Genomic DNA, 26813 nt, shown 5'->3' with positions numbered 1-26813 from the left:
ACGCGAGGGGAGCTAGGCTCCTCTCACAGTCCGCCCTGAAGACCGGTGTAGCATGAAAATCTGTCTCCTATGAGGATCTGTCCCCCTCGACGTATCTGCGCATGTGCCGGAGATCGCCGATCGGCTGCTAATGCCTGAAACTGGCACATGCGCAGATACGTCGAGGGGGACAGATCCTCATAGGAGACAGATTTTCATGCTACACCGGAACGGTGCGGGAACACGGCGAGAGGAACGCGCGGAGCAAAGGTAAGTGAATTGACACAGGGGGGACTTAATATGGGGGGTGAATTACTATATGGGGGGTGAATTACTATATGGGGGGTGAATTACTATGGGGGATGAATTACTATATGGGGGATGAATTACTATATGGGGGATGAATTACTATATTGGGGATGAATTACTATGCTTACTATGGGGGAATATTACTATACTTACTATGGATGACACATACACATCATTCATTTACTCTTGGTCCGGCCCCCGGGTCCAATATATGAACCCATTGCGGCCCTCAAGTCAAAAAGTTTGCCCACCCCTGCTCTAGGATGATTGGTTAATCGACAGTAGACCGCTATTTCTACAGACCGGTTATACAGAGGGTTAAACACTCATAGTAGCGCTCTTTTTAGAGGCAGGGATTCGTAAATTGCAATTAAGAGCTATAGAAACAATTCAACACTTCCAGAAAGTAAGATTTATTACTAAAAGGTTAAAAGGGTGCAGTACGAATATTTACAGAAAGAAGATGTAACCAATATATACAGTGGGGCAAAAAAGTATTTAGTCAGCCACCAATTGTGTAAGTTCTCCCACTTAAAAAGATGAGAGAGGCCTGTAATTGGCATCATAGGTAGACCTCAACTATGAGAGACAAAATAACAAAAATCCAGACAATCACATTGGCTGATTTGGAAAGAATTTATTTGCAAATTATGTCGGAAAATAAGTATTTGGTCACCTACAAACAAGCAAGATTTCTGGCTCTCACAGACCTGTACCTTCTTCGTTAAGAGGCTCCTCTGTCCTGCACTCATTACCTGTATCAATGGCACCTGTTTGAGGTTGTGGACAGGTGTCTTTTATACTGATAACAAGTGCAAACAGTCACACTCCAAACTCCACTATGGTGAAGACCAAAGAGCTGTCGAAGGACACCAGAAACAAAATTGTAGACCTGCACCAGGCTGGGAAGACTGAATCTGCAATAGGCAAGCAGCTTGGTGTGAACAAATCAACTGTGGGAGCAATAATTAGAAAATGGAAGACATACAAGACCACTGATAATCTCCCTCTATCTAGGGCTCCACGCAAGATCTCACCCCGTGGGGTCAAAATGATCACAAGAACGGTGAGCAAAAATCCCAGGACCACACGGGGGGACCTAGTGAATGACCTGCAGAGAGCTGGGACCAACGTAACAAAGGCTACCATCAGTAACACACTACGCCACCAGGGACTCAGATCCTGCAGTGCCAGACGTGTCCCCCTGCTTAAGCCAGTACATATCCGGGCCCGTCTGAAGTTTGCTAGAGAGCATTTGGATGATCCAGAAGAGGATTGGGAGAATGTCATATGGTCAGTTGAAACCAAAATATGACTGTTTGGTAGAAACACAACTCGTCATGTTTGGAGGAGAGAGAATGCTGAGTTGCATCCATAGAACACCATACCTACTGTGAAGCATGGGGGTGGCAGCATCATGCTTTGGGGCTGTTTCTCCGCAAAGGGACCAGGACGACTGATCCATGTGCAGGACAGAATGAATGGGGCCATGTATCATGAGATTTTGAGTGCAAACCTCCTTCCATCAGCATGGGCATTGAAGATGAAACGTGGCTGGGTCTTCCAACATGACAATGATCCCAAACATAGTGCCCGAGCAACGAAGGAGTGGCTTCAAAAGAAGCATTTCAAGGTCCTAGAGTGGCCTAGCCAGTCTCCAGATCACAACCCCATAGAAAACCTTGGGAGGGAGTTGAAAGTCCGTGTTGCCCAGCGACAGCCCCAAAACATCACTGCTCTAGAGGAGATCTGCATGGAGGAATGGGCCAACATACCAGCAACAGTGTGTGCCAACCTTGTGAAGACTTACAGGAAACGTTTGACCTCTGTCATTGCCAACAAAGGATATATAACAAAGTATTGAGATGAACTTTTGATATTGACCAAATACTTCTTTTCCACCATAATTTGCAAATACATTTTTTCCAAATCAGCCAATGTGATTGTCTGGATTTTTTTTTCTCATTTTGTCTCTCATAGTTGAGGTCTACCTATGATGCCAATTACAGGCCTCTCTCATCTTTTTAAATGGGAGAACTTGCACAATTGGTGGCTGACTAAATACTTTTTTGCCCACTGTATATAAATATACAGAGCACAACAGCACAGCAAACCGATAACAGAAAGAAGTTTAGGTAAATAAGTACTTGCCAAATAAATGCCTGGAGTTAAGCAGTGTCAAGTCTGATGAGCTAAGAAAGGGATTTCTGGTCTCGCATTGGGTTTCGTTGTTGCCGTGAGATTCTCCTTTGCTTTCTGTCTGATAGATGTTGTATGGAGACGGTCCTCACTTGTCTGACTACTCACAGAAATTAACAGCTTCTTTTTCTACACAACATCAACTAGTATCTTCCCTACCTTATTTGGCAGAGGAATTGTTAGGCAGGGCTCAGCATCATACGCTGGTTGCATTCCTGAGGGAGGGGGAATGAGGAGATACATGAAGCCTTCTTAATACAGGGAGATCCTGTGCCTGGCTCTTCTATGCACGATACTACACCTCCTCTCAGGTGACTGCATATTAGTTTAAGAGAATACCACAATGCAGAAATTTGGAGCAAAATGGAGAAAAGTGCCTCTCCCGGTGGGCATGGTTGTGACACCATATGATCCACATAAAAAGTAGTAAACACTGACTGTCATTCATGACGCTATTGCTTACTACTGTGATCTGTGTTTGGTTACAGTAATCACATGGTACACGGGCAATCACAATGGTCCTGTATCATGTTATAGCTGTGCCCAATCACAATAGTAAACAATGGCATCATGAATGGATGCCAAACACAGTTAAAGATAGATTGCTTATGCAGTGTTCAATCCTGGTGTGAAAAAAAAAATAAAATTACCATAGTGACACTGCGCTGATATTCTTTTTATATCTATGTATGTTTTTTTATTTAGTTTTTTTCTTTACATATGCTCACCAGAGCAAGTGCAGTGCCACTATGGTGACATCATACTGCTGCGGCAGCGAGCATGTACAATGGCTGGCTGCACTGATATTGCTGTATGTCAGTGCCCTCAGCCATTGTCTCTGATCACTGCCACAGCAGTAACCTGTCACCAGACCACTGCTGCCAGTCAGTATCCCTGATCACAGCCACACCAGTCATATAGTCCCTTATTACCTTTGCACCTATCCCAGTGTATGCCAGCAGCAGTTTTTTTTATCGCCAAAACACCAGTGTAGGCCAGCAATGTCATCTAATTGTTGCCACACAAACCCCAATGTCACCAGACCAGTGTAAGTCAGCAGCAGTATACCTGATTGTTGCCACACTAGCCCCCACTGTTACCAGATCAGTGCAACCAGCAACAGTGTTCCTGATCACACCAGTGCAGTGTTGCCTCAACAGTACAGTGTTGCCTCTGTCTGCTGCCTGTACTGAACCTGGTCTGTTTATTGATCACATTTCTGCCTACTGCCTGAACTGATCCTTTGCCTGTTTGCTGCCCATGTGTCTGCCTGCGCCTACACTGACCCATCTGCACGTCTGACTGACTATGTTCCTGCAAGACACCAGTCCCAGCCATCCCCTGGAGACAACTGCACTCCTGGACCCACATGAACTCTTTTTTTCTTTAGCCTCCTGTATTTCCGGACCAGTGAACATAACATTTCTGGGGGCAGCCACTTACCAGTAGGCTAGGTTTGCTTGGCTTATAAGAACAATGACTACTATTGGTGACCCTACACTTAGCTATATTCCCCGATCTTCTCCGACAAAGGAAACCATTAAGTTTATATTAGTTTTGACAGAATTGGTTGATTTGTGTGATACACAATATACAATGTCTGTTACATAATTAGTCCAACATTGAAAAAGTCCCAAACATGATATCGCCATGCTCGGTAGAGTAGTAAAATGTGTTTTGGCTTCTATTTCGAAGTATGTTGTATGTTAGAAATATCTTATTACAGTGGTATAAAAGTCCAATTTTTAACTTGTACCTACAGGCAAAGCTTACCTGTAGGTACTGTGATTATCTCCTAAACGTGCAATTTTTAGGGGATATTCACACGGGATGCAGCCCGTGACGTCCCCGGTGCATGTGCTCTGAAGGGACAGCTTACACGTGCTGTACCTTCAGAGCTCCATGCCATGACTCCTGCATTCATGTGTGGGAGTGACGTCACCACAGCTCACCTCTTTATACACCCGGAAGGAAGACCTAGTGAAGATGGAAGCCTTGCCAGTGGTGACAGCTTGCCGCTGGAGGGCTTCATTTTAAGGTAAATCTGCCATAATGTGCTAGTGTGCGGTGCATGCTAAAGCATTATAACATTAACTTGTAGGTGGACTTTTCTTTCTTTATGGACTTTACTACTGCTTTAAGTTGACAACTTTGTGTAAAAACATTAATTTTAATTTCAAAAAGACCTAACATGCTTCTTAGAAAATACCCTTGGGTGTTTCTGCTTTCTAAAATGTGGTCATTTTGTTGGTGTTTCCGCTGTCCTGGTGGGCCTTTGGGCCTCCAAAAATGTGATAGGTAGTCAGGAAGCTAGATGCGTAACTTATGCCCCTGTGTTTTGGGGTGTAATTGCAGGTATATGCCTATGCTGTAAAAAAAAAAAAAAAAAAAAAAATTAATTTCATTTTCCAAAAAAAAAAAAAAGTAGTTTTAAAAAAACTCATGAAAAGATTATAGACCTGCACAAGGCATATATATCATTTTTTTTTTACCCAAATAAATGTAGCTTAATACATTTTTTTTGTCCTAAATTTATGAATAAAAAACAGAACTATTTTTGTCTTTTTTTTTTTTTTTTTCTTTTTTTTCCCTCATCCAAAATATTTCATTTATATAGCAAAAATAAATAAAACCGTGGTGATTGAATATCACTAACAGCTCTATCTGTCTCAAAAATGCTAAAAATGTTATTTGGGTACAGTGTCACATGTGTTATTCAAAGTTTGAGTGTGACCGTGCTGAAACATGAAAAAAGGCCTGGGTGATGGGGGTGAAAGTGTCTGAGGTGGTTAATGCATAGCATGCATTAAGGTTAGGGAAAAAAAAAAAACCTTTTGACTTTAGAACCACTTTTAACCACTTGCCCTCCTAAGGATTTACCCCCCTTCCTGACCAGGCCATTTTTTGCGTTACGGCGCTGCATTACTTTAACTGACAATTTCGCTTTCATGCAACGCTGCACCCAAATGAAATTTACGTCTTTTTTTTTTTTTTTTTTTTCTCCCACGAATAGATTTTTCGATGGTATTTGATTGCCTGTGCGGATGTTATTTTTTGCGCTATAAAAAAAAAACAATATTTTAAAATTTTTGCTATTAAGCATGTTCAGTAAAAAATGTAGAATATCAAATTTCGCAATAACTTTAGGCCAAAATGTATTCTGCTACATGTCTGCTAAAAAAAAAAAAAAAAAAAAACTCCCAATGTGTGTAAATTAATAGGTTTACGGGAAAGTTATAGCGTTTACAAATGGCGGTATATATACTGGGATTTTTTTATTTTTACTAGTAATGGAGGCGATCGGTGACTTATAGCGGGATTGCCGGAGGCATTCTGACACTGGGGGGACGGGTGTGGAAATTTTTTTAAAAAAACTACTTGTCCAAGGGACTAAATCTGAGTCCCAATCTACTTGTCCAGATAAAAAAAAAAAAAAAGGAACCAAAACTGTATTTAAATCGAAGGTGATATTATGAATGTTTTAAAAACAAAAGGGGTTTTATGGCGATTTTAAAATTTTTTATATTTTTAACATTGCATTGTTTATCTCCTCCTCCCCTCCCTCCCTGCCTGTCTCCAGCGCCACACTTGGAGACTAGCAGGGAGCAGAGAGACCTTGTAGTGTAATGAGTACCGATTGGGTGCATTGTCAGGAAAGGGGAGTGCCGGGCTTATCCATTAACTCTTTCGCTGCCAGAGCAGTTTGTGCACGAGATTAAAAAAAAAATTATTTTAGGCCTGAAGATTACACAAAACCCCCAAACATGATATATATTTCTAAAATCAGAGACCCTAGAGAATATAATAGTGGTAGTTTAAATGTTTTGTTATGTCGCATGATATTGCCGCAAAATTTCAGTAAAAAATACAAGTTAGTTAATTTTAGGGCACAAAAAAAAGCAATAAATGACCCTATTTTTTGTAAAATATAAAAGTTGAGTTTGCAGTGAGTAAATATCCAACTTGTCAAACCTTAAATTTGTGCGCGCTCGTGAAATGGCAACAAACTTCAGTACCCTATATTTGGTGACGCTTTTAAAGCCCCTTATAGGTCATCAGTATAGTGTTACGGAGGAGGTCTGGTGCTAGAATTATTGCTCTCATTCTGGCATGCGTGGCGATATGTAACGTGTATTGCAATTGACGTTTTCATGCGTAGGCGCCCCAGCGTGGGCTTTTTCGTTTGTTCGTATATATGTGGGGGGATGTTATGTGCTTGGGTGTAACTTTCATTTTCTACAATTACAAAAAAAAAAAAAACTTTTTTTTTTTTTTTTCATCACAATGTCCCCTTTGTGATGGTTTTTTTGGTGACAGGTTCTCTTTATTGAGACATCCAAGGTCTAAAAGACCCTGGATGTTTCCCCTCTGCTCCCCTGAATATAATGCAGTGCACATTGCACTGCATTACATTCTTTCCCGGCCTCAATTGCTGGGAATCTCTCTGTGGACCCGGAAGTGACATCATAACGTCACTTCCCAGTCAAGACAAGAAAAGGAGGGATGTGGACATGTCTGCTCTTCTCCCTTCCTTCTAGCCGCCAACGGTGAGCTGGTCCTGGGCCTGCATATGGGCAATCAGAGCCCGGGAGACAGTGGGGGGAGGGGGGGAGTTTCACACGGGAAGGGTGGAGAGGCTGTCACTGTGGAATGTTTCCACCTGGCATGTGAGCCCTGCTGAAGGTGAACAAAACTACCTGCCCGATGCATGTTATGGGCGTCGGGCAATAGGAATTCAGCATCCCTAGGGGAACTGACTTGGTGTCACTGACATCCCCAGTGACACCAATACAGTGATCAGTGCTAATAAAAAGCACTGACACTGTACTAATGACACTGGGCAGGAAGGAGTGAACATCTGAGGTGACCAAAGGGTTAACTGTGTGCTGTTTTACTAGGGGCTGTGTGTTTGTGCTTCACTGTAAGCACACTGCTTTACATGGCTGTTCTATGCACAGCCATGCAAAGCAGTGTGCACGAGCTGACAGGGAGGAGAACTGTTTTGCTTGCAAACAGTAAACACCCAAAATATTGAAATAGTACATGTTTTGCAAGGCTCTTTTGGCAATATTCCTAAGTCCCCTGCCTGAGAGGAGCTTAAAATGTCCCTACCTCAGTCATTAAAGTACACATTTTAAAGCCCTTTTAACACTTTTGCTGGAACAGATGTAATGTTTATCTGTAGCAGCAAAGCTGACAGCCCAATCACTTCCATGAACACACTATCTGAACCCTCCTGGTGCCTCCTTCCGATGTCCCGTGATTTGGATGAGTTGAGGAAATTTTCCTCAGTGTACCCTGCTCCGGTACTGCGCTCTGAACACTGCCAATTAAAGTGAATGAGGCTGCCCAGAGTTGTGGCAATGTAGTGCGGACTTTTAGGATTTAAATGGGCAGTGAGGAGGTGACATTACACCTCAGATCCACAACATATTACTCAGTGGGCCAATACTAATGTAGACAAGCCCTTAGCGTCTGAGTTAAAAATGGCTGCACCAACATATTCTATATTTTTTTTTTTTTCGTCCTTGCAGCTTTTGAGCATCCCCACTCCAGCTGTTGTGTGGATAGCAAGGCAAGGAGTTGGTATGGGAATATTAACAGACGGTGTTTATTTCTGTCCACTTTTTCATTTATTTATTGATCAGTCTTATTCTCATTACTGTTTTATCCGTTATTTATTTAGCATTGGTTCCTTCACACTTTTAACTGCCACAAGGATCCATTCAAAACATCTCTATACTTACCTGCTCTGTGCAATGAAATTGCACCCCTGGTGGCATTCCAAGGTCCTCTTCTCTGGTCAGTGCCCCCATGGGAAGCTGCTTTCCATGGGGGCACTTGTGCATGCTAGTTCCTGAACTCTGCTGTTGTGTCCATTGTTACAGACAGCAGGACTTGGCCCCGCACCCCACTCCCTAGTCACTGGAATTGATAGCAACGGGAGCAATTGGCTCCTGCTCCTGTCAATCTACTCAGAGGATGGAGATAGCGGCGAGAGCCGCTGCTATCGTGCACGTCGCTGGATAGGATCAGGCTCAGGTAAGAATAAGGGGGACTGGGTGATCCTGTAGCAGAGAGTTTTTAACCTTTAATGCATAGAATGCATTAAGGTAAAATACCTTGAGGCTTTAGAGGCACTTTAATTTTGTTATACACCTGTGTTTACCAATCATCCTTGAGTCTAGGTTCAGACCTATGTGTTTTCGGTTGCGTTTTGCAGAAACGCACAGTAGTCCATTTAACATTATTTCCTATGGGTCAGGTTCACATCTCCGCGTGGTGCGTTTTTTGGAAAGGATCAGGGACTTTTTTTAAAACGCAAAATGTGGCATTTTTGGTTTAATAGATGCTGCAGAAATGCATGTAGTGCGTTTTTGACACTTTTTTGGTGCTTTTTGCGTTCTAATCTGCCCAGCAACAAGTTGGAAAAACAAATGCAAAACGCGTCAAAAACACATGCAATAACACACCACAAAAAGCACTTCTGACCTGGATCAAACGCAAACTGCATAGGTGTGAACCTAGCCTTACAAATGGTTTGGTCATACTTCAACATATTGGATTGCTTTTCTAGCCTTACAAAGTTGCTGTGATCATGACAAATCATTTGTAGGCAATACTGACATGCTAAAAAGTAGAGTTTATCTGCAACTCATTTTACACGTTATGACGCACTATCCTCCTTTTTGTCTCCACAGAAACCAGCAGATTTAGAGTTCACTAATAAGAAGTTAACCCAGCACAATGTGGGTTTTCAGATGTTGAGTAAGATGGGATGGCAAGAAGGTCAAGGACTTGGATCTAGTGGATCTGGAATCAAAAACCCTATAAAAGTGTATGTTGGGAGAAAAGGTTTAATGTTATTGTGTATCTGTCTGCATTTCCGTTTTTAAGTTGCCTTGAAAAAAGGCTGCAATAGGTATACATTGGATATGTTTTGTAGAAGTCTTGATTAACCCCTTTTTTCTTTTGTAATTGATATATAAAAGTATCCACAGATGTTATGGGTATTTATAAATGTCCCCTCTTTGAGAAGCAGAGAGAGAAGTTATTTTGCTACAAAATTTAGCCTAGGTGTCAGTAGTCTGTTTTGCAAGAGATGACAGAGCCAGAATTCTTTATTATCCTGGTGCTTTCCGCCAACCTAATAGCTTTTTGCTAAAGAAGGTAGGTTGTGAATCAAAAATAGAGTACTGTAGTACATGAAAAGTACAGTGTAAAAATAGGAAGGTGTGTGCTTACTCTATTGCAGTGTACTCTCTGTTTATCAAAAGGAAACCTTTTTCTTATCCATTTAGGGACACAGAAAGTGTACTGTTGGGGTTATACTTCCCACCTACAGGAGGACTGGACACTGGCAAACAGAAACATTGTAGGCCAGCCCAACATAGTTCCTGCACCTCCAGCAATCCTTAGTTTGCTAGTGTCCTCAACTCTGCTGAAAAGTCTAACCTTTTTTTATTGTTTTTGGGTTTTTTTTTCCCCCCCCTTTTTAATCAAGGCTCTTGCTGCACTGCTGCTTGAGACCGCATCTGTAGTTGCAGCTATCTAGTTTGATCTCTCCTCTGCTTGACTGGACATTTGCAGGCTAGTCTGGAATGTGATCTCCTGGCTCTGGGTTCTGCTTGTAGCGCTTTCCAGACATCAAGTATCAGTAAAAGTTAATCACTGAGCACTTTTTAGGTCCAGAGCCATGGCATTGTCATAGCACTTGTTCTGTCTCTGAAGACTTACCTTGTGAGTTGGCTGTTTGGACTTACCCCTGGTAGTTGCATTGTTGGGACCCCTAAGTGCTGTAAAATTTCATGATTTCCTAAGTTTCACCACAGAAGGGGTTAGTGTTTAGGGACTGAGAACTGATGCCATCTGTTGGATGGAGTGCTGTGCATGCTCTGCACTTTTGCTAACCATTCAATGTTTAAGAAATCTCTTCCTACTGCTGCTTCTTCTTTCAAGAGCCATGTGGAACTCTGATCCTCAGTCTTTTCCAACTCCATTCCTACAGCAACCTGGTAATCTTCAGCCGCCTGACTCTAAGAGCCGCCTGGCCATAGATGGATCGAAATGTGGCTAGTTCAGCAAGGACTGGCTGAATTTCGATACATCTGTGGGCAGGCTGGTTTTACAGAAGGCATTCTCTTTATTGAACCGGCCTGTCAGGTTTTTTTAAACTGATTAATGCTGCCGGCAACATGGATCATTGTGTTCTGACAGCAGGGAACACATAATGGGGTAATCAAATTATTATTTTTTTTTTTTCTGTTCAACTCTCCAATTGAATGGAAAAAAATGCATCTTCTATGGCCTGCCTAAACTTGCTTCCAAGCAGTCAGGTTTGTGAGTACCTGAGGCTTTGCCTCCTGCCGTTATCTATATGGTTTTCAGCATTGCAGCGCATCATGCTTGATTTTAGACCAAGGGTGCCAGTTCTGCGTGCATCCTACTCAAACTCTACTAATGGCTCCGTTGCCTGCAGTGTGCCCACTGATGTATCTGATGCCTGCGGCCTGGAATTTTGCCCTCTTCTATGCCATATCGTTTATGCCATCTTTGGAGTTCTCCATAGTTTCCTTGTCATATCCACCTCCTCTGCTTTGTGCAGGGTGGATTTCGCTGCAGTCAAGCAGCATTTCATAAGCTACTGTTTACGCTGATCACAGAGACCTTAAGCATTTGTCCATCCTTGTAGAATCTCTACCTGATCTGCCATTGTCCTTAGCAGCCCCTGAGCCTTTGGCCACCAAGACTGTCTAATGCTGAAGATCTTCAATCCTTGATGAATAAACCTGCATCTTCATAGTCCGTTGTCTGCCATTGCTTCCAAACAGAGACTATTTTGACTCTTATAGATGCAGTTTGTACTACTTTAAAACTAGATGATCATCCTGTAGTCTTGACTGACACTGTCCTAAGGCTGGGATCCTTTGGCACTCCTAAAACTGCCAAGACTTTTCAGGTCCACCAACTGTTTGAAGTATTCCTAGTGGAGACTAGAAACATCCTGACAGAATGTTTGTACCTCCCAAGTGTACTGTTTGAGGAGGATTTTGTTAAAGAACTACCACTCCATATGCACCAACTCCCTAGGGTACAAAGTGCCTATAGGAGCTGTAGAAGCTGAGAACCAGTATTTGGCAGCAGACCCCAAGCTCTGCAAACCGATTTCTGACCACAGCGATTCAAAGAAACAGAAGTATGATTAGAAGTGTTTGTGATGTCATCCATGCGCTTTCCTGACACAAGTGCCATCACTTTGAATGCAAGGCAGGTGGCCTCTCAGTTTAACACTGAACCACACAGGCACGCTCCCAGCACCTCTTTTCTGTGCTGCTCACACGTCCTTCCTGTTTACCAGCTGGAATTGGCAACTGTATCAGAGGCAAAGCTTCCAATTGTGTTCACACGGGGCTTTCATAACAAATAGTTAAAATCATCCATGAAAGCCTCGTTCTTATGCTGCCACTCCTTGCTTGTTAACAGAATCTGCATGTGTTATTGGCACAGGCACAGTACTGTTGTGACTGTGCCTCTGTTGTTCACTGTTAAACTGACACTTTGCCGTTTTGTAGGAAACTGAAGGATGGAGCTTGGGGCACAATGTCACATACTGGATCTCCACTTCTACAGTTCCTACAAAAATGGGAGAAAATGGTATGTGCACTTCGTACCCTAGGGGACTTGACCATCAAATATATGAAGGCATAGCTCTTCTTTAAAAAAAATGGGCTGTCCCCTCTGTGGATCTGGAAATATCCCATCTTGACAAAGCATTTACCATCCATGTGCAAGATTCACCAGTCTCCCTGACAGATACTACCCTGTAAACTGTCTTAACCATAATCTTGATCTTGCAAAATCTGACTGACTGGTCAAAGCTATTAGAAGGGATCTGACCACTATGCAGGTTATCTCTTGGCCATAGTCTGCTGTGGATGCCCTCCTAAAGGATACCACCAGTGGCAAAAATACTGATTTTTTTTTTTCCCAATTTAATGGATCCTGTGGCTCAGTCTGAAGAGGCTCATTCTTTGACAGAGGCCAGGAAAATTCCTTTTTGTTACTTCACAACTTCAAATTTCAAGTCCAGGCCTAAGTCTGGCACCCAGTCCACCTGTAAACATTGGTCTTCTATGTCCCTTGAACCTTCAGATGTGTCTTTATCAGTGTTAGGCTGTGCACCCACTGTCCAAAGTATAGAGATGTCTGTTAGCCTTTGCAAACACTTGGACAGCCTGCATCTTAGGTGCTTGGATGTGGGAGATGATTTCCAGAGGCTACAAGCTAAAGTTTCACTCCCATTTCCCTCCCTTGTTCATAACTTCAACCTGCCTGACCTGTGTCACTGCACAGATCAATAGACTTCTATGTAGCCCTAACTGGTCAACTGGAGCAGGGTTTGTCCCTGGGTCAGAACAGTTTCAGGGGTTCTACTCCACCCTGTTCAGTCCCGAAACAAAATGGAAACATCAAGTCTATCTTCGATCTTAAGACCCAAAATGTCTTCATTTTGGGCCCAGAAGTTCCACATAGAATCCACCAAGCCTGTTAGCCTCCTTTCGTCAGGGAGACTTTTCCTTCTGTTTTTCTTTTTAAAATGTGTTGGCGATTCCTATGTTTTGCTGTGGGTCCATTGTATGTCCAGTTTGTGACAATGCCATCTGGGCTATCTTGCACATCTGCAGGCCCAGTATTAGCCTTACTGCACTTACGGCATTCCCATTGTGGGATATGTAGATGAGCTCCTGCTGAGGGAATAGTAGCACAGATTTTGGCAAGCAGTGTAGCCACGACTGTCCAGACCTTGTAGCGGTATCGTTGGATCCTGACCCCTAAAAACATAACACTAAAACTGACCTATTGCTTGGAATATCTGGGTCTAGTCCTAGACACCGCTCAAGCCAGAGTTTTTCTTCCCCAAGAGAAAATTCAAATGCTACAATCTCTACCAGAAGTTGCCAGACTTTCAGTTCTGCATGAGAGTCCTGGGCTAAATGGCACTCCAATTGCCCAGTTCCTACCCAGATACTCATAAGACAACATTCTGTCATCATGGGATTAGTTATTCCAGTCCATAGAAAGACAGATTCATCTGGCACTGAAGATTGGATTATGCCTGGCCTGGTGGCCAGAGAAATCTGGCCCTGGAGTAGGGGAGGTGCTTTCTTTCAACCTTCTGAAAGATTCTCAATATGAACGCCAGCCTGTTGAGCTGAAGAGATGTCCTGGAAATCTTGTTGGTACAGGGGACTTTGGCATTTAAGTTCTGTTTCCCAATCAGCTTTCATCTTCAGGTGATTTGGTTGTCTCTGCAAAGACTTATCTCCTGATTGGAGGGTCATCTGACCAGATGCAGTCTGACACTGCCACGTCAATGGCATACATCAACCACCCGGGAGCAGCCAGAAGTCTCTGAGACGAGCAGCGGTGCAGATCCTGAACAGAACTTAACATTCCAGCCTTCCCCACCATTTACATCCCAGGTTTGGACTATTGGTAGGCAGACCTTCCCAACTGGTAGTTCCTGGACCTAGGGGAGTGGTCCCTATGCTCCTGTTTCAGGACCTGTCACAGTTGTGCAGACCTCTTGGCCCATGTTTACAAACCGGACAGGTTTGTCTCCAGGTACAGAGATTCTTTTGCGATATCAGTGAATGCTCTAATAATTTTGTGGGATCAGTACCCCCTGATCTACATCTTTCCTCTCCTTAAACTCCTTCCTTGTTTGTATCACAGGATCGTGATGAAGGGCATTGCTGTGATCCTCACAGCTCTGGACTGGCCCAATCAGGTATGATACTCTGATCTGATAAGACTCCTGGCAGAAGTTTGTCCTGATCTTCTGTCTCAAGGACTGATTTACTACCCTACTTTTCATGGCTGCTAGCTTTAATAGCATTGTTGTTGAAGCCCATGTTTTGAGGAACAACGTCCTTTCTGAAGCAGTAATTCCCACAATGCTAAAAGATAGGAAATCTACTTCCTGCAAGTCCTTTGAAACATGGCACATAAAAGGTATATTTTGCTTGGTGTGAGTGGTTACCACCCAGAAAATTATTGGTGCCATGAATTTTGACCATCATCCTCAAGGGTTAGGTCTCCACGCTTGCAGTCTTCCTTCAGAGACCACTGGCTTCCCATTTTTGATCAAGGCTTTTGTGCAAGGTGTCTTCCGTGTGGTTCCACTTGTCCACTTCCTTGTGATTCTGTGGGATCTGAATTTGCCCTTAAAAAAAAACACTTTTTGAATGTGCTTTTTGTGATTCTTGCTGCCATCACCTCTGCAAGACTAGCGTCTGAGCTGGTATCCATGTCCTACAAAGAACCTTTTCTGATCTTGCACAGGGTGGTGGTAGTGGCACTTCATTCTACCCAAGATAGTTTTGGCCTTTTCACCTCAGTCAGGACATCCTTTACCTTCTTCTGTCTGATCACAGTTTATCCGATGGATCAGTTAATCAGCTCTTCCTTCATTGCCTGGATGTAGCTCAGAGTTTATTGCACAGCCACGACTTGTTTTAGAAAGACTGACTGTTTGCCATTCTTGATGGTGAACCATCTTCTGATTCCACCATTTTGTCAAGGCACACTCTACTAGATCTGTAAGTGACTCTAGGGCTGTTTGGCATCAGGCAACTGTTTCTTGGATTTTTAAGGCTGCCACCTGGTCTTCTGTTCACATATTCAGTGTTCTCAGTTTTTCAGGCTTCATGTCGTACCAGCTTTGGGTGTAAAGTCATTGAGACAGCTTTTTGAGCTGTAGAAAGCCCCTAGTTACCGGTAGTTGTTTTTGTCAGCCTCTGTTATGCCTGTTGTGTTTGCTGTTGCCCACTCTTCTCCTGGACTACTCTTGGACATCCCTGCAGTACAAGACTTCCTATGTCCCTCTCTGTATGAGAGAAAACATTTTTGTATTTACCGTAAAATAATTTTCTTGGTGTCCATTGAGGGACACAATCTGTGTCTGATCATGGTCTTGGTACTGCTCTGCTATGAAACGGAGGCATGCCTATCCTGGGTTGGCCTCATTATTATTATTATTTTTTTTTTTTTTTTTTTTTTTTTTTGCTTATGTCCAATCATCCTGTTTACAGCAGTATAACACAACAGTACATGGTTTCCTGTGTCCTTCAGTGCACTCCAAGAAAGAAATGTTTTGGTGAGTACAAATATCCTATTATTCCCAGCAAACTAACAATAAAACCGGTGCTGCAGTTATGTAAAGGGCTAGTCCTTGTGGACATTGATTTCCACCATTCAATGGAATCATCCCTATGCAAAAATCTGAATTTTTCTAAGCATCTTTGTTTTCAATTTGCATATGGATTATATTGAAGAAACAGTGGCTAGTTATACATCAAGAATAATGATTTAACATTAATAACTGTTTGTTACCTTTCTCAGGGGTACAGTCTCTGCTGGGGAGGGCCTGGGTACTGAATTAAAAGAACCCGCTCAGTCCAGAGATGACAACTTTGATGCTTTTCGTCAAAGAATGATGTCTATGTACAAGCAAAAAATTTCCAAATAAGTTGGTAAGTTAAATTTATTGTAAAAATGGTTTTATTATTGTCACATGCTGAGTCTCATACACAGAAGTGTCCAGTGAATTAGTTTGTGTGCCTTTTATAACAACCATTAAGATTCCCTTCATTTCTTGAACAGGCTAGACCAAAAGGAAAATCTGATTAGGCGCTTTGGGTCAGAAAGACACTTGTATACATTACAGCCCCTTTTTTTTTATTTTTAGTCAAGTCAGTTTAGTCAGCATATTTGTCTTGCACGCAGGAAAATATTATATGGTACCTTGGAGCAAAAAGTTAAAGTGCACCTGTGCCCAAACTATGGACAGTAAAGTGTTTACATATTCTTAAGCAGTAAAAGCTTTTAAACAAAGTATCCATTACCCCTGTAGTTGCATGTACTGTAAAGTAATTCTGAAACATAAAAAAAAAAAGACTACAGTTGGTTTCTAAAAGCCTAGAAACACCTGCTATGTGTTTTTACATTAGAGGGCTTGCAGACTGCTAAGATACTGGTTTCCTTATGAAGTAAAGAGGAAAGGTGATGTAATCAGTGCTTCTGTTGTGAAATTTTCTCCACAATGCCTACAGCTACAGCAGTAAATAAGAGCCTGTTTCAACTACTTCCTGTCCAGATAGAGATATATATATATATATATATATATCTATATGGGTTTCCTCCGGGCACTCCAGTTTCCTTCAACACTCCAAAGACATGCTGGTAGGTTAATTGGATCCTGTCCAAATTGGCTCTAGTATGTGTATGTATGAATGTGAGTTAGGGACTTTATATGGTATGCCCTTTGAGGGTTAGGGACTGATGTGAATGTACTATACTGTATATATGTAAAGCGCTGTGTAAATTGACAGTGCTATATAAGTACCTGTAATAAAAAAAATAAATTACACACACACTAAATTGCCAGAAGTACTGGGACACCCCTCCAAATCATTTGATTCAGGTGCTCCAATCACATCCATGGCCACAGGTGTAAAAAATCAAGCACCTAGGCATGCTGACTGATTCTTCAACCATTTGTGAAAGAATGGGTCACTCTTAGGAGTGAATTCAAGTGTGGTACCGTGATAGGTTGCCACCTGTGCAATAATTCCATCCATGAAATTTCTTTGCTCCTAAATAGTCCACGGTTAATTGTTAGTGGCATTATAAAAAAAAAAGTGGAAGCAACTGGGAACAACACGAAGTGGCTGGCTACGTAAAATGAGAAAATGGGGTCAGCGCATGCTGAAGCGAACAGTTTGCAGAAGTCGCCAACTGTCTGCAGAGTCAATAACTAAGGACCTCCAAATTTTGTGTGGCCTTCAGATTAGCACAACAGTACATAGAGAGCTTCATGGAATGGGTTTTCATGGCCGAGCAGCTACATCCAAGCCTTACATCACCATGTGCAATTCAAAGCGCCGGATTTAGTGGTGTAAAGCACGCCGCCACTGGACTCTAGAACAGTGGAGAAGTGTTCTCTGGAGTGACCAATCTTGTTTCTCTGTCTGGCAGTCTGATGGACGTGTCTGGGTTTGGTGGGAGAACGGTACTTGCCTGACTGCATTGTGCCAAGCGTAAAGCTGGTGGAGGGGGGATTATGTTGTGGGGTTGTTTTTCAGGGGTTGGATTTGACCCCTTAGATCCAGTGAAGGGAACTCTTAAGGCATCAACATACCAAGACATTTTGGACAATTTCATTCTCCCAGCTTTGTGGGAACAGTTTGGAGATGGCCTCCTGCCTGTTCCAACATGACTGTGCACCAGTGCACAAAGCAAGGTCCATAAAGACATGGATGAGCGAGTTTGGGGTGGAGGAACTTGACTGGCCTGCACAGTCTCTCCTGACCTCAACCTGACAGAACACCTTTGGGATGAATTAGAGTGGAGTCTGCGAGCCATACCTTTTTGTCCGACATCAGTGCCCGACCTCACTAATGCGATTCTGGAAGAGAGATTCCCATAGACACACCCCTAAACCTTGTGGACAGCCTTCCCAGAAGAGGTAAAGCTGTTATAGCTGCAAAGGGTGGGCCAACTCAATATTGAACCGTACGGACTAAGACTGGGATGCCAATAAAGTTCATGTATGTGTACAGGCAGGCATCCCAATACTTTTGGCAATATTGGCAATATTTGTGTGTGTGTGTGGATAGATAATACACACCATATATGTACCCGTATGTCCTTCACAATTGATGGCTCAAAGAGTGTGCACACACAAGCCCAGAAAGTGAAAGTAGAGCGAGAGACAATGCTCTTGAGGAGTAGCAGAATGTTTTCTGGGGTGTAATTATAAGTGTGTCTGTGCCGTGTGTGAGATTTAATTTGTTAAAATGCCAACTTTGCGGGAAAAAATATTATTAAATTTTGGGGGAGAAATTACAATTTAAAAAAAAAACTCATAATACAGTGCTCAGCATAAACGAGTACACCCCTTTTGAAAGGTAAGATTTTAATCAATATCTCAATGAACACAAGAACAATTTCCAAAATTTTAACAAAACTGAGTTTTATAGAACATTTGTTTACCTCATTACATGAAAGTAAGGTTAACATATAACTTGGATTATAAAATCTTCAGTTTTACTCAAATTAGTTAATTCAAAAATGAATACACCCCACAACAAAACTGCATCTAGTATTTTGTATGACCTCCATGATTTGTAAGGACAGCACGAAGCCTTTTAGACCTGGAATGAACAAGTTAGCAACATATTGCAACATTTGCTTTTGCCATTCTTCAAGAACGACCTCTTTTAGAGCCTGGATGCTGGATGGAGAGTGATGCTCAACTTGTCTCTTCTGAATTCCCCATAGGTGCTCGATTGGGTTCAAATCTGGAGACATACTTGGCCACTGAATCACTTTCACCCTGTTCTTTAGAAATGCAACAGCGGCCTTAGATTTGTTTTGGATCATTGTCATGTTGGAAAAGGGCACGACGTCCAAGGGCACGGAGTGATGGTAGCTTCTTTTCTTTCAGTATAGAGCAGTACATCTGTGAATTTGATACCTTCAATGAAATGAAGCTCCCCAACACCAGCAGCACTCATGCAGCCCCATAGAACACTGCCACCACCATGTTACACTGTAGGCACCATGCATTTTTCTTTGTACTCCTCACCTTTGCAATACCATACAGTTTTGAAGCCATCCAAAAACATTTATCTTGGTGTCATCACTCCGGAGTACAAAGTCCCAGAAGTCTTCTTTTTCAGCATAGGCTCTGGCAAATTCTAGGTGGGCTTTTTTCTGTATGGACTTTAGGAGAGGCTTCCTTCGTGGATGACACCCATGCATGTTATTCCTCTGCAGTGTATGCCATATTGTGTCACGATAAACAATCACCCCAGTTTGTCTTTCTACTTTAGCTAACTGCAGTGAACTTGCATGGCTATTTTTCTTCAACCCTTCTCATTAGGAAGACACTCCTTTTCAAGGTGTTAACTTCCATGGACAGCCTGGATGTCTCTGTGAGTTGGTTGCAGTGCAATCTTTGTTAAATTTTTTTGCTACAGTATTCTGACTGATAAGTAAAGCTTTGCTCTTCCTGTAGCCCTCACCTTTTTTATGTAAAGAAATTTTCTTTCTCAGGCCTTGTGATATTTCTCTTCCATGTGGTGTCATTGCTGACATGAAATGGGAAGGGTTTTCTTTAAATAACGTCCTTTTATAATCAACTGTCTGCTGGACACCTGTTTAATGAATAATTAGACTTACCTGTAATGAATTAGGATTTTGTTATCTAAACTTTAGCTTTGCTCCTAAAGCCGGCCAAACATGGGTCGAATTTCGAAAGACTTTTCTTTCTAGTTTTGCACCATTAGTGGCCACAGCAACAGCCAATTTTCGAGCAACCATCAAATTTGAGTGATCGGCATGTTGGAAATGTTTTGAAAAATGGATTCATTTCTAATCAATGATGGGAGAGTCATGCGGGAAATGTAATCGAAAAAGAAATGAGCAGGAGCTGTGACCTGGAGAGAAAAGAAAATTCTGGGCCACGAAAATCTATTTCTGTAGCAATATGAGGTTATATTAAAGGCTTGGTTGGTCGAACTTCAAAACCAACAGTGGCACCATCTGATTACAAAATGCACAAAATTTCCAATTTTCTAAAGAAAATTTGTTTGGAATTTGACCCATGTATGGTCTGCTTTACTTTCATTGGGGTGTATTCATTTTTGCAACATGGTCTGAATTAATTTGGTAGGAAAAATATTTTTGTGTGTGCAAATTAACAAATCGTCTTGACAATCAATGGCCCCCATTTAAGGGAGTATTTTGTAGTATAGCGTCCCATAGAAAATGTTGATTCTGAAAGGAAATTAAAGGTTCTCTGACAAATGTGTTAGGGTGTACTCAATTATGCAGAGCACTGTACATTCTTATTTAACTGCAAAGTTTTATAGCCAAAACTTAGAAAAATGCTTTTTTTTTTTTTTTTTTTTTGGGGGTTTTTGTGTTTTGTTTTAACCTTCCTGGCAGTAATCCCCAGTGTGGCTCAGGGTTAATTTCAGTACCTAAAGCATTAACCCTAAGCAACACTTGGGATTACACTGCAGCGATCCCTCGAACCTTACCTTGTCCCACAATCCTGCGAGGTCCTCCTGCTTTGTCCCCCGGCCATGTCTGCCGGCTGGTGCCAGCATCCGTCTTCCACAATGCAAAATCATGTGTATATATAAGTGCTATATTCTGCTATAGGGCGGCGGGAAAGCGGTTAAAATGCTTTTAGTACATGTTTAGGATATGTAAATACTGTAGTATGCATAGTCTTGGCACAGGTTCACTTTGATTCCCATTGAAAAGATTGAAGTATAAACAGGAAAATAAAGAGACTGACTGTTTTGAAAGACAGATCATCTTTATTGATATCTTGTGCTAAAAATATTGCATGGTACACGGCTTGGAACATTTCCATGTAAAATGCATGCCTGTTTTCTTCTTGATGGCTGTTATTTCATAGACCTCTGCTTGTTGAGTATATTGTTTGTACTCTTTGGCAACTTTGGTAAATAAGGAATATAAGACAAAATATACTGTGGACAAGACGGTTTTATTCATTTAGGGCTTCTTTTCTGAAGAATACTTTTAGGTCACTTGTGTTTCACACAACCTGTTTGAAGGTAAGGTGACCTAATAGCACTCAAACGTGCACTTTTTTTTCCCCCCTCACGCTTGAGCTTTTCAGACCCACTGTGGGGTATAATGGAATGCCCAACAGAATTTTAAACTGATTTGGGAACCATTGTCTTACAGAGTGCTGCGATTTGCTCAGAACCTGCACTTTAATTTTACCAGTTTTATGCTGGACTATTGAGATCACTTGGTGAATTGGTGCTTGAAAAATAAAATATTAAAAGTATATTTGTTTTAAACACTAGATGTACTGGCTATAGGACAACCCTCTGCTATATGTATAGTTTTATATATATTTTTTTGATCTAGAACTTTTTTCAGCAATTGAGACCACTTTTTTTTTGTTATCCTTAGTTTGTCACTCTTATTTGCGTTCAGAGAGCGCAGTGTTTTTGTTCTTGTTTAGGCTTTTATTCTTCAGTACTCATTTGTTGAGGCTGTCTAACATATATTAATATTTCATGCCTGCAGTTCTGCTAGATTCTTTTATGAAATGTTTGCAGATGTTTTCATACATCATAAGATTTACCTACATTTTTTTCTGAATGCTATAAGTTGGCAGCGTATTCTGGCATTTAGAGTGCATAATTCTACAGCCATGGTTTAAGTCCTTTTTTTTTTTTTCATTTTTTATTTTTTTTTTTTCTCCCCCTCTAGTTGACTAGTCTGCAGACAGATCTTGTCATTGTATGTGAAAGCCAATTTTTTCTGCTATTACAGAAAAAGGACCCTTTTTTATGTCCTCCCTGAGTCATGCGCTGTATCTGCCTGAGATGTGCAGATCTCCACAATACAGCAGTGCGAGGACATAGACTAATATCTGATGTGTAGTGGAGTGTATGTTACTTTGGGAATAGACTAAGTATTTAAGCTCCACCAATGGTAAAAACCTGTAGGAATGTATAGTAAATGGAGATGGTCACAATCCCAGATGCATACAAAAACTATATGTAATGGAAAAATAAAATGGTATCCAGTGTATGCATTCCCCTGCCATGGGCAAGAACATTTGAGTTTAACATGCCCTTTGAGGTTTACATGCTATGTCTCCAGGGCTATTTTCTGTGGTCCTAAATTAAGATGGTCGCTCATTTCTGTGGATGTATGCAAAGTTTTCAGACATTTTAATGTTATTATGAAATCTTTTCCGGGTTCAGGTGCAAAGGGTATTTTTTTTTATCCCTGTTAAAGAACCTGGTATTTTTATACTTTAAAAATTAAGCAGGTCAAGCATTGTTACTATTGCCTAAAGATTTTTTTTTAAACCAGGATGGTGGTCATTTGTGCATCACACTGTTTTTGCTTTTTGCTTTTTTCTTGAGATATGCGGCCCATATCGCACAGGACTTTGCACGTGTGATAATGTTTTGGTGCCAGAATTTTTTTTCATTGGACAATAATGTTTTAGAACATAATGAACACTAAGCCTTGAATTATTCAGTCTTACTTTGCCTTTTAATGGCAAATAATCCCTTGGAGGCTTGGTGTGGTCATTTTGTATTTGTAGAGTTTGTTTTCTGCATTGAAGTATTCACATTCTTTTTTCCTTTCAATTTTTCAGGGTCGCCAGGACTACAGAAATCCATGACTTACATTTCTTTCTCTGTATTCTGGGTCTGACGTTGTGACCCTGTAGCATAGTGTGCAGACCAAAGTAATCAGTGTCTGCTTGTAACTCCTTTTTTTGTTTTTTTTTTCTTGTGTACAAAATAGTATGTGTTTTTTATTTTTTTGGTTTGGCAGAAAAGGTGTCTTCCTATTCTATGTTTTATCTTAAAGTTGGTTGATTTTAAAGTGCACAATGATTTGTTTAGTAACAATGTCAATAGCCTTTTACTTTGCTGTTCATAATACATATTTCACAGTGATTTCCACTATTTTATTTGAAAGAGGTCCTCTGCTTCACACTTCTGCCTAATACCAAGGCTGCACTTTCCTTGTGGGCACTTTTTTAAATTTAATGTCCCAGGAGAAGCATAATATTATAAACCGTAATAGCTAGGATAGTGGGTTTCCTTTTACAGGAAAAATTGTGTTCATAGCAGTACCAGACAGTGGAAGGGGCTCCGGTCTGTGCTACACAGAGGTACCTTTTTTGCTCAGTGTGGAAATTTTTCTTGGGAAATGTAAGTACTTGAATATTGAGTTATGAGTTGAAGTTAGAAATACGTATATAGGCTATAGGAATGTGTTGTTAAAGAAGCCATTGACAACATCTCTAGCGCCCAAATCTGACACAGATGCTCTTCTAGACAACAAAGCTTGTATGTATAATAGTCCAATGTAGACCTTTGGCAAATTCTTAAAGAATATTAAGTGTTTTGCCACATTTTGTGGTCACCCACAGTTTAACTTATTTCTCCACTACAGGTAAATCATAGGACAAAAATAAATGAGTGGAGGCAGCTCACATGGAGTGCTGTCTAACTGAATAGACTGCCAGTGGGACTGGCCTTGCTATTTTCCAATACTATGTCCCATCAGGTTCCCCACAGACATTCTAGTATGTTTGAATCTTAGAAATAAATCTTATAGAAGGAAATCTAGTCGAAGCATACTCGTTAAAGGGTCAGTCAAAACAGAAAAATGCTATCATAGTTTAAAGTTTTTTTGTTTTGTGTTTTTAAAAAAAAATTTGGGTGAGGTGGCTAAGGATTAGAATCCCTGTCTGGTCTGTGTTGCTGGTGGAGACAAACCTAAGTGAAAATGCTTTTCCTAACCGTATATAACGCAGGAGACCGAGAACTTCATATTCATGACTGCTTGGGTTGTGCTACCATCTTCATAAGAATGGACAGTGGCCAAAAAGGCAGTAATTCACCCAAGAATAACCACTCCCAACTTTGCTAAGCCTGAGTTTTTAGCTTGTGTCCCTAGGTGATGGATGTGTCTATAGATGTCCTTCTAAAGATTTTACAAAGGAGTAGTTTCAGATTTCCTGGAGTATTCCTGATGTCCTTGCTGGGGTGGAGGATGGCTTCATTTTGGATCGGTCGCTACGGCCAAGAGGCACTGTACTCAGACCTCACCTGTAAGAATGGAGAAGGCCTTTTATTTTTTCCAGTTAGCACTGGATCCTGTGGACAGCGATCTTTGGAAGCATAATGTATCCAGTGAGCTTGCTTGCAGGCTGCTTTTACAAGTCCAGAGCAGTGATCACCCTGGAGGCGTCATTGTATGCTTAGGCACCATTTGCTGACTCTAGGACTCAGAAACACATGCATTCACTGGCTCTTGGTACACCACTACGCAGAACTACTCAAGCAATTTGGCAGCACACTGCCGCAGTCCTACACCGCTCCAAGAGCCTCATCATTAGGTTTCTGGCACAGCAAGTATTGGGACACTCTGTCTTGAGGTGATTTGCCCCACAGGTGTTCTGGCTTAGGCAAATTCTCCTCTCAGCTGAGTGGCCGCTCCCTTTACTGAATTTCCCAGGCCTATTAACTCTCTGCAAGTCATAACTTCATACAGGCAGAGGTGTGGGGAAGGACAATGTGGAGGGATCCAAATTCCTCAATTGGGTAGGAATTCTTGTACAGTCACATTGCAGTGCCTTCCGGAAGGTCAGACAGTTCTGAATCTCTGCCCTTCTTTTTTTTTTTTTTTTTTTTTTTTTTGGTTTGTTTTTCACTTTGTCTTAGGAAGTGAAGGATTGTGACCTCTTGTGTCAAGGGAGGAATTTTTTGCAGCCATTTCTGGTTTGCAAAATCTGTTCTCAGAAATTCTGGTTTGGAAAGCCTGGGACGCCAGCATCCTTTTGTGGGAGTTTGAGGTGTCAAAGGAAAATCCTTAAGAAGAGTAAGCTGTTGAAGACTGGGAATCCTTTATAGAGGAGGAATCTCAGGGCCCAGAGCTGTCTCAGGCAGCAGGGCTTCCTGTCAGACATGCAAAACCCTTAATTTATGAATACCAGAATTCTCTACCCCTAAGTCACTAATTTTAGTTCCTGGTGGCCACAAAAGCATCCTAAGTCCTTGCTTTTACACCATTACTTGCAGGAAGAGATGTATGAAAGCGGTCCCTTATGCCCAGTTTGACTCCAGAGGTTTTTAGCTATAATCATATTTGTTTACTAAGTTATACCAGGTAGATGTTCAGGCCTCTGCAGATCCCAGTTTTGGGTGAAAAGGCTTGCAAGAATCCTTGTAGTGGGATTCCCTCTTGTTCTTGTTTGGCTTTTGGGCATGTTGGCCATGTTAGTGTTGCCCACCCCTCATCATAAAGGCTTTGGGACATCCAAAGTAGTCATGAATATGACGTCCTTGGTGTCCTGTGATCTATGATTAAGAAATTAGAATTTTTGGTTTATAAATAAAAATACTTTTTTGGAGTACAAAACAGGGCACAGAGATCCCTCTCCTCCTGTATGTTCTTCTTTTCTTGCTACAAAACTGAGGCTTAGCACAGTTTGGGGGGAGGGGGTGGTGGCTATACCTGGGTGGTATTCCTGCCCCCCCCCCCCCCCCCCCTTTTTTTTTTGGTCAGTGTCCATTCAACTGAAGGTGGCAGCATAGTAGTCATGCATATGAAGTCCTGTGATGTTCTCCAAGAAAATGGTTATTCATACAAACTGAAAATTCTTATTTTGTTAGGTTAGGGTATGCTAAAACCTCTGTCAGTTCTTTGTCTTTTTCCTGTTGCAGTTTTTCTCACTCCCTGGCTGGTAAAATCAGAGCAGAAGCAGGGATAAATCTGACAGGGGTTCTAGCCTTTCCTCACTACACCACAAACTAGAAATAAATGTTTTGGCTGTGGACACTTTAAGGTTGATACAGGCAAGTTAAAAAAGACTTGTCAAGGGTTAAAAAAAAAAAAAAAAAAGTTGCTACTATTGGTGACCTGTTTTGATGAGAATTTCATGCTGATCTAACATAATTTCTTCAAGTTATTTGTGACCTAGTTTCTTGCTCTATGTATGCCTATTGCTTTAAAGCCTTAGGATCAGCATGATGGCTAGCATTTCCTAATATGTGAGGGCAACAGTGTCATTTCCCCCTCGTCCGTTTCTACATTGCCTGGTGTACCCACATGCTGCTTGTATGACCAAGAAGATGCTACTTATGTTTAAATTAGCTTTTTTGTTTAAACTGTAACTTGAAATCATGAAATAAAGCATGTTAGCAACTGAGTAGTGTTTTTATTTGTTCATAGCTGTGTGTCTAATCTTGTTATACAATTTTCCTCTGTGATTCTTGGAAGTACAGAAACTGTTTTTTTTTTTTTTTTTGACAGTTGGACTTTTTTGCCCTATGATAGTTCAAACACATTAAATAAGAACTTGCATTAGTATGAACTTGGAAGACTTGGCTTGCAGGCACTGTTCAGAAAACTACTTTGAGACCTTTCTGAACTCTAGTGTATTTTAGTGAACCTGCATCCAGTAAAGAAGGTGAAGGAGCCAAGAGCGGACAGGTTAATGTAAGCCTCTGAGAGAAATGTGGGGACTGCTATTGCAGCCATCCTTCCATGCACCCAATTTTCCTGGATGCTATGCAGATCTACTAATACTTTGAATGATTATCCCAGATGTATGCAGTTCAAGTTAAGTGAGAATTCCTTATTTGCATGTTTGTTTCAAGTCAGCACACTGCGTGGTGACATCATGGCACTTGGTGGTTTTTCCACCAATTTGAAATAGATCTTGAAGGGGAGCT

The 26813-nt window shown here is 41.5% G+C and overlaps 1 protein-coding gene across 1 annotated transcript in view; it reads left to right on the top strand.

Moving 5' to 3' along the window:
- The window catches only part of SUGP2 (SURP and G-patch domain containing 2), a 56689-nt gene extending 30402 nt beyond the window's left edge, over positions 1–26287 (top strand). The window contains exons 9-11 of the mRNA XM_089670800.1: positions 9189–9325; positions 15892–16022; positions 22718–26287. Coding sequence (XP_089526926.1) covers positions 9189–9325; positions 15892–16018 — 264 coding nt within the window. The 3' untranslated portion in view covers positions 16019–16022; positions 22718–26287. The remainder of the gene's footprint in view (positions 1–9188; positions 9326–15891; positions 16023–22717) is intronic.
- Positions 26288–26813: the final 526 nt, after the last annotated feature.

This window comes from Staurois parvus, unplaced genomic scaffold (genome assembly GCF_062004578.1).
Source record: "Staurois parvus isolate SC_StPar_1 unplaced genomic scaffold, SC_StPar_1.0 ptg000096l, whole genome shotgun sequence".
NCBI lineage: Eukaryota > Metazoa > Chordata > Amphibia > Anura > Ranidae > Staurois > Staurois parvus.
Note: the sequence above shows the minus strand (reverse complement) of the source record. Positions and strands in the feature narration are given on the sequence as shown.